Source organism: Natator depressus, chromosome 1 (assembly GCF_965152275.1).
Source record: "Natator depressus isolate rNatDep1 chromosome 1, rNatDep2.hap1, whole genome shotgun sequence".
In the NCBI taxonomy this organism is placed as follows: Eukaryota; Metazoa; Chordata; order Testudines; family Cheloniidae; genus Natator; species Natator depressus.
In genome coordinates this window covers 227,359,606-227,374,085 of record NC_134234.1, presented here as the reverse complement: position 1 = coordinate 227,374,085, position 14,480 = coordinate 227,359,606, and the positions used below count along the sequence as shown (strand labels likewise).

The window sequence follows — 14,480 nt, the reverse complement described above, 5'->3', positions numbered from 1 at the left end:
GAAAAAGACATCTACGATCTTGGGCTGTCTCAGGTGAGATATTTCCAGTAGAGAATGGCTAAGTATTAATGCCATTGTACAAGACACCAGTAGGATCTCATCTGGTCACCCATGTTCAGGAAAGATGAATTCAAATTGGAACAGGTGCAGAGAAGACCTACAAGGATGGATCAGGGGAATGGAGAACCTATGTTATGAGATTAGACTAAAAGAGATTTTTTTTTTTTTTGGCTAGGCTAAATAAAACAAAGATTAAAAAGGAATATGACTGCTCTCTATAAATAAATCAAGGAGATAAATGCCAGAAAGGGAGACTGAGTATTTCAGGTAAAGGGTAATGTCAGTACAGGAACAAAGGGGTATAAACAGGCCATTAATAGATTTAGGTTGAAAATTAGACGAAAGTCCCTAACCATCAGAGGAGTGAGGTTCTGGAACAGCCTCCCAACAGGAGTAGCGTGGGCCAACAACCTAACTAGTTTTAAGATGGAGCTTGATAAGTTTATCAGTGGGGTTATATGATGTAGTTGCCTGTGATAGCAGGTGACTGGACTCCATAACCCAGGTGGTCTTTTCCAGTCCAATGTTTCTATTTTGAATATGCCTTAACACAGCCTTAATTGAATCTGGGGACAAAGAGTTTGAAACAGCAGCTCTGAAAACTTCCTGTCTCCCTGGGGGGTGGAGGGGGGTTTAACTAAGGGCCACTGGTTAGTGTCAATATTAACTAATTTTATGGCTGCACATATGAGCAGGAACAACCCAGCTGTGTACTCATTGTATTCACTGTAGTTGAATATAGTAAGGTTTGATTAACTTGAAATTAGAAAAAACAGAAACTTCCCAAATTTTTAACTTCATCTTGTTATTCCCATTTGTAACCTAATGCCCTAAGTGAGCCATCAGAGAATGAATAAAGGGCCACAAGCAGGCACTGAGGGAAAAAGCAGACACTGAGGGAAGGGGAACAAAGATGGCCAAATCTCATTTTTGCAAGCTGTGATTCTGCATCTTTTTTAGAAGCTGCGCACAAGACAACAGCTATCATCTCAGAGATTCTGACTGAGCTGATTGTGAAAATGCAGATCTGGATGCAGCACCAGCTGTTGGTTTTTACAGCCTGAACTAGTGGCCCTGATACAGTTTCAGCCTGCTACCACCGAAGGCTACTGCTCTTAGGTTCTTCCTGCAGTGTTTCAAGCTCTCCACTCCTGTACTGAACAAATGAGAAATCACCTTGCCAGGCTAGCACAGCTGCAGGAAATACCAGAAAAGAACCCCAGCCAGAGTCAGCAACACCTCTAGCTTGCACCTACCTGCTTAAAGTGCTGCACTGTTAACCAAAGCAAGTGAGCAATTTGTGTGTATTTATGCTGGGGTGAAAGTGTACTAGAACATGTCTCCCACACTGCAGTTTCCTGCAAGTTCAGCTACATTCTCCAACCTTCCTTTTGTTGCTGGGATGGGCTCATGGCTCAGGAGAGGACAGCAGTACCCCAGCAAGCAAGGGAGAGATCTGGAGAGAGAATACCCAAGGGATGACCTCAGAGAATAGAGCAGGGGTTCTCAAACTTCATTGCACTGTGACCCCCTTCTGACAACAAAAATTACTACACAACCCCAGGGAGGGCTGAAGCCGAAGCCTGAGGGCTTCAGCCCTGGATGGCTGAACCCAAAGTCCGAGCCCCACTGCCCAGGGAAGAAGCCGTTGGGCTTCGGCTTCAGCCCCGGGCTCCAGCAAGTCTTGTACCGGCCCTGGTGACCCCATTAAAAGGGGGTCATGATGCACTTTGGGGTTATAACCCATAGTTTGAGAACTGCTGGGATAGAGGGTGACAGAGGAGGATGAGGGAAAACAGTCTTTCCCAACTAGGGGGAAGAGGAAGAAATCTTTCCTAACCTGTGGGCATATTTAATATTAACTTTTTAACCTAAAAATATGCACAGTGGGGAAGCAGGAGGCAAAAATGGTACTTCCAGTTAAAGCTGTTAAAAAAGATAGAGCAAGCTTCCCCTCCCCCCCCAAAACTTCATGATTCACACTCATCTTGTGATACTTTTTTTTCCCACACCAAGTCTTGTGATTTTTGATCTTCCAGGGTTGGCAATTCTGGGGAGACAAAGTGGTGGCGGCAACAGCCGCCGCCGCCACCCCAATGAAGAAGAGATAATTCGTTTCACAATATCCCCCTTCACTTCCAGAAAGCTTCCTTCCCAGCAGCTAGTGCTCCCTGCACCTGCAAGGTATGAAGAGGCACTGCCAACACTTCCAGGATGAAGAGATGTTTGTAGACAGGAGGATGGATCATTTTCAGATAAACCCTCTACTGTAATGTGAGACTCGTTTAGAGCTGAAGTGTTTGTTGGTAAAAATCCCAGTTCTCATGGTACCCAGAAGAGGTGAGAAAGCCATATTCTTCTGGTACTTGCTCATGTTTTCCCCTGACAAACATTTTAAGTGAATGAAGTAAACTTACCAGCCTTAAAGCTGAGTTCATCATGCTCTTGGCCTTCATAGTCATACAGTGCTCGTACTCTCACCTCCATGGCAGGGGAGGCATCTTCATCAAATGGGTTTGTGTCTCCATTTGCATCAGTGGAAGAAAACGGATTGCTAGACTCTTCATCAGACCATTCTGTAGGGTAGCTTTGGTTTTTCTCAGAGCTGCTAACACTAAAAGCAATTTAAAATTGTAGTTTACTCTAAAACATTAACTGAGATTACATACATCAACACCATAATACTAGTCTTATCTAGTTAAGTATAAACTTAATGGTTTATACATTAGAGCCAATGTTTCAAAATTTTATATTTCTAGGGTAGTGTTTCTTAACATGTTTAGGTTGGTGACACTTTAAATAAAGTCAAAACATTTTGCAACTTCCTTATATTTACTATAAAAGAGTAAAAAGTGATAAGTCCATAATATTTGTTTGTTGAGTGACAGGAAAAACTTAACTTTGAAAGATAAGGGTGTGCAGAGGTTGTGGGGAAGCAAGATTTTCTTTGCTTTAGATGGTAATAAAATTTTCAGTGCCTCTCAAGTACCTAATTGCTTTTTGTGACCTCACGGGTCACAACGCACCAGTTGAGAAACACTGTTCTAGAGCAATACTTTTAGAGCAAGTAGTTTGTTTATAGTTAAAGAAAAGGCAACTGCGGAGTGTGCACATGACATTCGTACAATAATATGACACCAGGACTGGTACAATGAAACAGGTAATTGAGAAAGTATTAAGTGGAGAGAAAGTCTTAAAAGTAGACTTGTCCAGTGAGTGCACACACAGCAGCAAAGCTCCAACAGTAGTTTCACAGTAGACTGTCAGAGTTCACATATTGTAGAACAGTTAAATAGAACAACAAGCAACTGGTAAATTGTGTTACCACTGCCAATAACCTCAGTATAGTTTCAAACCAGAGGAGATTAAGGCAACATGCACAATCTCTGTTAGAAAAAGAAAAGTTAGGTTTACAATGTTGCTTATATGACTTCTCATAAGAACTGCCATGCACAATATGGTGCCTTTGTAGAAACCCAAAATTGGAAACCTTGGATAGAGAAAGAGCAAGTGTGAAAACAATTTAAAAAACGTTCTTTCACCAACTTTTTGATTTTATTGTCCTCCTTTTCACTGACAGTACTCCCCGTATCATCTTCGTCTTCAAAGGGATTGTAACTTGATTGTAATGACTGCACTGTATTACTCGGGACACTAAGATGGCTATTTGGGAGAGAAAAAGCATTAAGGTGACCCTATCTGCTCATGGATGCAAATGTATATGTAATTAGTGTCACACTAAAAAATGACCTACCTAGCAGTTATCCTTCTCCAGTCAAGTTACCCTGCTCCAGTCAAGCACATTGCTTGGGTCCCTTAGGACAGTACAGGGGCCCTCAAAAGTACTACATATAAATATTATACACTTAAGTATAATACTTTTTTCTCTCTAAGCTGTGAAGGATTTGCAAAGGACTTAAAAATCTCCAGACTTATCAGAAAGCTCAGTAGAGCCCTCAGTGTAACTTGACTATTATAGTAATGAGCTGTCAAAGCAGACAACATTTCTATTTAATAGTCATTTGCAACTGACTGAACACATTTTTTTTACTTAAATTCACAAAAAGCCACCTAAGAGAAAGTTCAGTTTCAGTTGAAGTTTGATTTCTTCCAATTCTAGGCTGATGGACAGATAAAGATATGCTGAACAACACAAAAATAAGATAAAACCAAAGTATTCAATGAGCTTGCACAACCCTTTCAGAAAGCTGAAGTTTAAGGGCTTTTCTGTTTGTTACCTAACTGCAGAAATATTGCAAACCACTAAGTCCTGTTCTGAGATAACAGAACCATATTCCCTTTACCTAGGTGAGTAGTGAAATTTCTGACCCGTATCCACCTAATGTACTTCAAGATACCATTCTTTCAGCCTTTGTCTCTCACGGACATAAAAAAAAGTTCTACCTGCTATGCTTGGTATGCTGCAAAGCCTGATCTCCTGTCTGGTTGACACCAGTTAGAGTCACTCCATCTGAAGCCTTCTTCTTCTCTCTTTTACTGAGAGTACGATTGAAATCTGCAGACCACTCCTGCAAAATGAATGCAAAAGAAGCTAGTAAGAGTTTAAGCTAATCAGCAGCACAATATTTAATGTTGAAATTCAGTTATAGTAAGACAGTTCATCAGTTGTGTATGCAATGAGAACAAAAGACTTTAAATATTTCAACTTCATCTTTAGATCTGTTCTCTTTCCCTTGCCATCCACTCAGAGGATGCATCCTTGCTGGAGTCCTGAGGACACCCATGCTTCTCCCAGCCTCTTAAACCATGCCCAGCACTATGAAAGCCACTCAGTATTTAACAACTTTAACCTGAGGCTGTCACTTGAACTAAGGCCAGGCAAGAGGTGGTTGGTGCAATTGATAATCATAGGTATTGTGACAAAGCTCTGTCCTTGCCTCTGTGGGTCCCGCGTTTCCTGGCGGATTTCGCTAGCCTCAGAGGCTCACTGTGACCTTCCACGTAACCCTTCTCTCTCTAGAGACAAGGGTCACAGTCTGCTGAGCCATTTTCATCATAAGCCAGCGAGGGAGGTGAGGAGAAGTTATCCTTCCTTGCACAGTCTCTGTTGTCTCCCAGTCTCAGTGATTAATCAGGGGGCAAAGGGGGGGGGGGGGGGAGAGCCCGGGCCCACCCTCTACTCCGGGCTCCAGCCCAGGGACCCTAATAGTATCAGCTATGGTAGCTGGCCTTTTAGAAACATGACACGTACAATTCCCTGGGCTACTTCCCCCACAGCAGCCCTCACTTCCGCAAGCTCCACTTCACCCTTCGCTCAGGGCCTCCTTCCTTGTGCCTGATATGGTGTGTACTACTCAGTCTCTCCAACAGCACAACTTCCTCCCACAGCTCCTGACATGCACCCCCACCTGAGTAACTGGGAGGCTTTTAACTAGTTTCAGCCAGCCCCTGATTGGCTTCAGGTGTCCCAATCAACCTAGCATTCTCCCTGCCTTCTGGAAAGTTCTTAAGTGGCCCCAGGTGTCTTAATTGACCTGGAGCAGCTTCCATTTCACTTAACCTGGTACCAGGGATTTGTTTAGCCTGGAGCTAATATATCTATCTCCCACTACTTTTCTATAGCCATCTGGCCTTGCCCCATCACAGTATATATAAGTAAGTTATAGTTTCTGTTCACTGAGTTGTTTTTGGCATATTTTGTTCTGCATACAAATACTGATCCTATGTAAAACTGTTAGTATCGGGGCTCTTCAATCACTTAACAAATCTCATTACCTCACTTCCTATTCAGTCACTGGAAAAAAATGATTTAAAATATTTTTAGCTGTCTTAATATGATATTACAGCTGAAAAGAAGGAGGAGCCAGCAAACTCTCCTCAGAGAACTAGTCGTTCACAGACCAGTAGAAAACTGCTAACATAAGAACGCCCATATTGGGTCAGACCAAAGGTCCATCTAGCCCCGTATCCTGTCTTCTGACAGCGGCCAATACCAGGTGCCCCACAGGGAATGAACACAGCAGGTAATCATCAAGTGATCTGTCCCATCACCCATTCCCAGCTTCTGGCGAACAGAGGCTAGGGACACCATCCCTGCCCATCCTGGCTAATAGCCATTGATGGACCTAACCTCCACGAACTTATCTAGTTCTTTTTTTAACCCTGTTCTATACTCCTGAGGGAATTCTGTGCCAAAAAATTAAATATTCTGTGACAAAAAATTTAAATATTCTGCATACAATATTTTAAAATTCTGCATATTTTATTTGTCAAAATAACAATATAATCACACCATTTTCAATTATTTTAGTAATTTATTTCAAAATACTTGTCAGCAAATAATTGAAAATGGTGTGATTATATTGTTATTGTGTTTGTGTTTGTGTTATTTTGACAATTAAAATATGCAGAACTACTCAATTTTAAATTTTTTGGTGAAGAATTCCCTAAAGAGTACTAGATGCAATCTGGGTGCGGGCAGCTCGATGGGGATACGGGTGCAAGGGGGAGCCTGGATGCACAGGGGCTCGGTGCAGGGTTCTGGGTGCAGGGGGAATGGGACTGTGTAGGGAAGTCCAGATGAAGGTGGTTAAGAATCAGTGGGGGGGGGGGGCATGGGGGTGTCAGAGTACAGCTGGTTGGGGCTCAGTGGGGTGGGTGTCCAGGTGTGGGGGAATCCTGATGCAGGGGGTGAAACTCGGCAGGGTGCAGTGTGGGGGGGTTTGGGTGTGGGGGGACTCCTGATACGGAGGGGGCTCGGGGGGGGGAGGGGGTGTCCAGGTGCGTGGAGGGGAGGGGTCACTGTACAGGAAGCTGCTCCCTTGTCCGCCCAACCTCCGTGCATCCGCACCCAACCCCCCACTGAACCTTCCTCCCCCACCCCCAAGCCCTGTGGTGTGGAGCTTCCTGCAGCCAAGGGAAGTTTCTGGGGCTTGATCTGACCCAGCCCCAGTTGCTCCGTGCAGGGAAGGAGGAATGGGTACTCAGTCTCCGTCCTCCCCCCAACCCCCTGCAGCTGGGACTAACGTCCCTGGGTGGCCAGGGCATCCTGAGACCCCCCCACCCGCTGCCTGAACGGCCAGGTCTGAGCTGCTGGGGAAGGGTGAGCGAGTATTGATGCAGCTACTCTTTGCTTCCCCACAGAAACCATTCTCTGCAAGGAAGCAAATGGAATCTGCAGGGGGCATTTTTCTGCTGTGCCACAGTTGCGCAGAATTTCCCAGAAGTATGTTACAGTCTGGTATGCATATTCTTCTTTTCCAATACCCTCTAGTTTTGACATATGTTTAGCCTACAGTTTTACAGTAGACCTAATCTTTGTTTAATTTTTTTCCTCACCTTGTCTGTTTCTAGTTTTAAGAAAGTTAAAGCCCAGAGGTGGCAGAAGGCAAGGGAGTAGTGCCCCCACAAGGGAAATATTGTGGAGGTTTCTGCCCCTGCATAAACTCGTCTGGAGGGGTTGATGAGAGCAGGACACAGGGGGTGGGGCAACAGCTATGAGGCCCAAGATCAGGACCTAGAGAGGCCCGAGCAGCTGTGGTGGGGACTTGGATCAGGCCAGGAAGCAGGACCCAGAAGGGGTTGAACAGCAGTTGTGAGGCCCAGGATTGGGTTGGGGAGCAGAGAATGAAACCCAGAGGGGCTGGAATGGGCCAGAAAGCAGGTAGGAACTGCCCCAGGATCCTCCTTCCCAGCATGGAACCGTCCCCCCAATCCTCGGTACCTCCCCCTTCCTCTCTCCCCATTCACAGGGAGCTTCCTCTCCCAACATTCCTCGCCCCTCCCCCGATGAAGGGAGGGAAATTCACTGTGACTATCAAAACATTGTAGTGCATCAACAGACAATGGAAAACCTTTACCTTTGATACATAAACAAAATAAGGATTAGGAAGGTGGCAGCAGAATACCTTTTAAAGTTCTCTCTCTAAAAAGTGAGAGCACCAAAATTCTCTTATGGTCAAGCTTATGGGTCTGCAAGGAAACAGTCATTGAAGGATCCCTTGCTTATGTGAATCAATACAGCTGTTCTGCACAAATAGCATAAAGATTAAAGCTTTGCCCTGGATATCAGCAAGGAAATTAAGAGTAAAGTGAACCACTGGCAATGTCAGAAGCAATATGCTGGTTTAACTTTTGTGCCAACTGAAGCCTTACATTCTATCTCCCTGCCTCTAAAAATGCCAAACTTTCCCATGATGACTGTATCCACCTGCCAGTAGTCTAAAATTAAGGGAGAAACCACAAAAACAGACACTACAGGTAGTACACAGAGTGCTCTTCCACTGCTACAGAACAGCCAGGCACTGGTAATGTATATGGCTTTCAAGATTTCAGTTTAAAAGATAAGCAGCATGTCAAGAATGATCTGTGGGAAAGTCAACTTGTTAAACAAGTAATCTCAGAAGTGACCTATTGCATGAAATGTGGTGATTTTGCATTTCACTTTATGTTCTTAAGGTACAACTCCCTAATTTAATATATTTGAGCTATTGCTGCTAAAACCCATTATTTTATATTGTGGCAAAGCTCCAACCTTGTCCCCGTGGATCCTGCACTTCCAGGCAGTTTATGCTAGCCTCAGAGGCTCACTGCGACCCTCCTCATAGCCCTTCTCTCTCTAGGGCTAGGGTTACAGTCTACTGAGCCCTTTTCATCAAAAGCCAGCAAGGAGGTTGGTGAGAGAACTCCCACAGTCTCTGTTGTCCCTACGGGCTTATTCCAAAACAGTTTAGCCTCCTATCCTGACAGGGGCCTGTCTTCCCATCCCAGGAGGTGTTTCTGTAGCGGTGGGCTGGGGGGAACCTGGGCCCACCCTCTACTCCGGGTTCTGGCCCAGGGACCCTAATGGCAGCAGCTGTTAGCAGCCGACCTTTCACTGCCAGAGGTGCTACATTTCCCTGGGCCACTTCCACACAGCTCTCCCACTTCTCTCTCAATACCTTCTTCACCCTTACCTTAGGGCTGTCTTTCCAGTGGCCTGAGGGTGTGTTCATTACCCAGCCCTTCAGCCACACTTCCTCTCCTCTGGCTCTCCTCGGCCTGACTGGAGTGAGCCCTTTTATAGTATCGCATTAGCTTAATGGCCTCACCTGACTCTCTGCAGGTTAATTGGAGTCATGTATCAACCCTAGTCTGGAGCAGCCCCTGCTCTGGTCAGTCAGGGAACAGAAAACTGCTTATCCAGCGGCCAGTATATCTGCCTTCTATTACTCTGCTGTACCCAACTGGCCTGGATCTATCACAATAGCTAGAAAAAAATCAATAAGACTGAAGTCTGATCATGGAACTCCATGATTTTCATGTGTTTAAGTATCTCTGTCTCAATATTTTGGAGCGTTTAAAGGCATATGAGTAGGTAGACAGGCAGGCATGAGTGAAGAGTTGAACACAACAGACCACTGCAAAGTCAATCCTGAATTGAATTTTAATTCAAAGCAGGAATTAAGTGACAACACTGCAGCAATACAAAGGACAAAATGGACAGACTAGGGAAAATCTTGAATTCACAAGGTATTCTATGGTTTCTTCTACATCTCCCACACTTAAGAGTAAAATAAAACTGTTATCCACCTTTTCGTAACTGTTGTTCTTAAAGATATGTTGCTCATGTCCATTCCATTGTAGGTGTGTGCGTGCCCACGTGCGCAGTCAGAGACTTTTGCCTTAGCAGTATCAGTAGGGCCAGCTGTGGCACCCTCTGGAGTGCTGCGCTATATCCTCCTGGCCGCTGGCCCTATACCCTCTCAGTTCCTTCTGAGACAACTCCGGCAGAGGGGCAGGAGGATGGGTAATGGAATGGATGTGAGCAACACATCTCGAAGAACAGTTACAAAAAGGTGAGTAGCCATTGTTTCTTCTTCGAGTGCTTGCTCATGTCAATTCCATTGTGGATGACTCACAAGCAGAATCCTCTGAGGTCGGCTCAGAGTTCACAGTCTTGCATATTGGAGCATTGCTCTGCCAAAGCCATCATCATCTTGAGCTTGCTGGGTCAGCGTATAATTAGATGAGAATGTGTGGATGGATGACCAGGTTGCGGCGTGACAAATTTATTGGATAGGCACCTAAGCGAGGAAGGCTGCCGATTACGCCTGTGCCTTAGACGAGTGAGCCCTCATGATTGCCAGCGGGGGCACCTTCACCAGCTCATAACAGTAGTGGATGCAGGCTGTGATCCAAGATGAGATTCTCTGGACAGACACTGGGCAACACTTCATCCTGTCTGCAACAGCAACAAACAATTGTGTTGACCTATGGAACAGCTTGGTTCTGTCTATGTAGAAAACCAGCACCCATCTGACGTCCAGGATGTGCAACCTGCGTTCCTCATCCGTCGCATGAGGCTTTGGACCAAGTACCCGTAAGTATAGGTCTTGACCAGTATGAAACTGGGAAATGACCTTGGGCAGAAAAGCCGGGTGCAGATGCAGCTGGCCCTTGTCCGTATAGAACATATATATATATAGAACGTATAAGGCGGCTCTGATGCGAGCGCCCTGATCTCGGACATGCTGTAGGTCGAAGTTATAGCAACCAAGATGACAACCTTCCAAGAGAGAAGCAGGAGAGAGCAGGAAGCCAAAGGTTCGCAGAGGGGGACCCATGAGCCTTGACAGAACAAGATTCAGGTCCCAAGGGGCAACCGGGTCCAGGTGCTCCAGACCTTTCAGGAACTGCGCCATCATGGGATGGGCGAAGACCGACCTGCCTTGAAATGGAGGGTGGAACACAAAAATGGCCGCCAGGCGTACCCTGACCAAAGATAGCAACAGGCTCTGGATCTTAAAGTGCAGCACATAGTCCAGGATCTCCTGCAGCAGGGCCTCTTCAGCACGAATGTGTCGATCAGAGGCCCAACATGTGACCCGCTTCCACTTCGCCATGTAGGTAGCCATGGTGGAGGGTTTCCTCCTGCCCAGCAGGACCTGTTGGACACCAGCAGAGCACTACCGTTTGTCCATACTTAGCCATGCAGTAGCCAATCTGTCAAGTGCAGCATCGCCAGGTTCGGATTCAGCACATTGCCATGGTTCTGGGACAGCAGATCCGGCTGAAGAGGCAGCTGCAGTGAGGTGGCTGCCAAAAGACTCAGCAGCATGCCGAACCAATGATGACAAGGCCACGCTGGGGCTATGAGGGTAACAGTTGCTTTGTCTTGCTTTACCTTTAGCAGGGCTTAAAACCCGGAGACCGGGGCATGCCCCGCCTGGGGCAAAGTCCCCACTGGGACACTAACTGAACACTTAACAGCTGCTTAACAACAAACGATTGAACTATTTACAGCTGGAAGCACAAGGCTGAGATATGAGGGCAAAAAAACGCTGACAGCTTGCAAAGCAAGGGACAGAGGCACTCCGACTGACCACCACGGGCCGTAAGAAGGAACTGAAAGGGCGTAGGGCCAGCGGAGCCTGATATACCACGGCTTGAGCGCAACACTCCAGAGGGCACCACAGCTGACCCGACAAATATCTCTAAGGCAAAAGTCTCCGACGACCACGCATGTGGGCCCGCGCACACCTACGATGCAATCAACATGAGCAAGCACTCGAAGAAGAAGCTAGAGTTGGGTTTGTTGTACAAAAAGGAAAAGAACTCAAATAGGCATTCAAATGAAGTGAAGTTTAAAAAATGAATCTGAAAGCTCTACATGCTGGTATTACCATTGGATTACACAAAGGGTAGTCAATAGGCGGACCGGAGGACAAATCCAGACCCCCAGACGCTTTTCAATGGAGGCTGCAGCTGAGCCGGGCTGGAGTACCCCCCTCAGTCTGTGCCCAGATTGCCCCCGACCCAGACCCCTTGCTCCAGTGACTGACCTGCCACCCCGATTGCCCCCAGCCCCTCACTCCAGGGACCAATACCCCCACCCTGTCCCAATTGCACTCAACCCCTCATTCTGGGGACCGACTCCCTCCCCCCGATGCCTCCTGCTCCCAACTGGACTCCAGAGTCTCCCACCCCGGCCTCGTGTCCTCCCCACCCACCATCCTTCGAGGCCAGTCCCAAGAGCCCTCGCCAGTCCCTTTCCAACCCCAACTGGCCTCTTTCCTTCCCCATTTCTGCCACATCCCAGCCTCCTACCATCTCTCTAGGGCTGGTATCTGGAGTCTCCTTGGTCCCTCCCACTTCCCAATGCCTCCTTCCTGTGTCTCTGCTAACCCAGCCCACAAAACAGCATCGCATTACTAGCTGGATCGTAGTCCAATAGCTTCACCTCCTGGTTCTGAGCTCAAAAGTACTCACACACACTCACACCATGCTTTGTTGCCCAGATCCCAGCCCATACCCATTCCTCTTCTCCCCTGCCCCTATTTCTGCTACTTGGCTCAATTGGGGGCACGGAGGAATATTGGGGGGGGAGCAGCAACGCCAGGTGGTGCAGGCCACCCCCGTGTGTCCCGTTTTCAGTTTAGGGAAATATGGTCACCCTACTCTTTGGGTGGGGAGCCAATGAGTGATCGGGGAGTTGGGGGGGCAACTGGGGGGTATGGGAAGGGGAGCTGAATTTTGACCAAGAAATTTGACACTTGACAAAATATAATTGACTACCCCAGCTTACACAATTAGTAAGTTCTATCAGTCTTAACAAGCAGACATCAATTTGTTTTCAATAGAGAACAAGTTCTTTGAACAACTTTGTATAGATATAAATTGGAAGTTTACAGTACCATAACTTAACAAGGACCATTGCTTTAATCATACTTAATGTGTATGACAACAACATTTATAAATATGACCATAAAATTTTTTACTTACTTCATCCTTGTTGCATGTAAAGAAAAAATTATATTATTCTATTAGAAAAATAATAACTTACATTATATTTGTATCTGCATCTTATATATCAAAAGGCCTGGCACAGCCCATGCATAAAAAGCAACTGTAGTCATGTCATTCAAAACGTCACACCAAGAAACCCAACAGCATAATATTTTTATGCTTGCTTAAATTTGAGCTTTCCCACCCTCACTCCACTAGTATCCTGATACCAGCATTTCATCCATGTGGAAACCGCCCCCTCTCCCACAAGATATTTAAAAACAAAACAAAAAAGAAATCACCACAACACATTAATACTGCTAAAATGCATTTTCCCAGGCAGTGATCTCAAGCATGTAGTCTCCAATGTTCCCTTACTGAGGAAAGTGACATTTTAATTCCATCAACTTGGTGCCCCAAAATTAGCTGAAACTTTTTAAAAACTTCTGCTCCTTCCCATTAAGTATACTTTTAGCACCCATTTTATTTGGGGGAAGATATGTTAACAGCCACTACAAAACAAGTTTATATGGCCAACATCCAGTCCAGATTCCTGCCTTGTGATACGTTACGTGAACTAGTTGCCAGTATATAAAACAGATAACTAGAAAGATGGAGTAAATTACATAGAAACTTGTCTTCAGGATGCTATTAATGGTATCTAGTAGCAATTACAGTGTATAGTGAAACTTACTATTGCTTTCTGTATAGGTGTTGGAAACAAGTTAAGTAAAAATAATTCTGGACTTTTACATGGATTTTTAAACACTCAAGTCTTCAATAGTATGGATTTACAAGTAGTTTAGTTATTATGTTTTCTCACAGCAAAGCCCTTGCTTTCTGTACTTCATTTAGCTGCTTGTTGATATTAACGGGATAGGAGTTAAAGTCCAAGTCATAGCACAGAGTATGCAGGATGTTTTATCTGGAAGCGAGATACAGTTGTGCCAGCAAAAGCATAGTTCACAACAAACTCACCCACAAAAGTGACATATGAATGATTTTAACTATCAGAGCTTTTTACAAGTGTTAGATTCAGTGACCAAAAACTATTAAAAAAATTAAGACAAAAATAGGGAGGCAAGGAATATTCAGCTTTTTAAACAAAAAATTACTGTTCCATTAAGGGAAAGAAGGAAAGAAAGTCAAGTATCAAAAAAACAGGTTTTTAAAAGGGGTAAATTCTTACCTCAAATTGAGGCCAATTCATTGACATCCCTGGACCATGATTAGCTCTAAACCACCTCAGATCTTCAATAGCATCTGCGGTTTTGATATTCTGCTCCAATTCACGATAGATATTTTTGTAACTATAAGACAAATTTGTTTTCTCATTTAATATATATGTTTGCTAGAAATCTGGTAAACCCACTAATCAGAATAGAAAAATGTATATTTTTACCATGATTTACATGAGCCAAAACACCATGAGCCAAGATTTACATGAGCCAAAACACCATGATTTACATGAGGACAAATACATGTGTATGAAATTCTTGTGCAAAACTTAGCAATAATGGCAAAATAAAAAGAAAAGCTATATAGCCCAGATACTGAGTTTTTGATAACTCTCAAGGTTGTGTTTAAGTCATTTTATGTACCACCCTCTGTGTAGCCATTAATCAGTGATAGCAAATTATAAGTGATAAATGTTTACCAGTTTTTGTATGAACTCATTTATAATATTGCCTAAA

The 14,480-nt window shown here is 44.9% G+C and overlaps 1 protein-coding gene across 4 annotated transcripts in view; it reads right to left on the bottom strand.

Annotated features, from left to right (window-relative positions):
• The window catches only part of PACSIN2 (protein kinase C and casein kinase substrate in neurons 2), a 129,223-nt gene that overhangs the window by 5,013 nt on the left and 109,730 nt on the right, over nt 1-14,480 (bottom strand). For 3 of the 4 annotated variants that reach the window (XM_074936900.1, XM_074936910.1, XM_074936918.1), the window contains 4 exons: nt 13,976-14,096; nt 4,465-4,589; nt 3,607-3,723; nt 2,478-2,674 (listed from right to left, as the gene is read on the bottom strand). In XM_074936900.1, coding sequence (XP_074793001.1) covers nt 2,478-2,674; nt 3,607-3,723; nt 4,465-4,589; nt 13,976-14,096 — 560 coding nt within the window. The remainder of the gene's footprint in view (nt 1-2,477; nt 2,675-3,606; nt 3,724-4,464; nt 4,590-13,975; nt 14,097-14,480) is intronic. The other variant, XM_074936927.1, reaches the window with a different exon arrangement.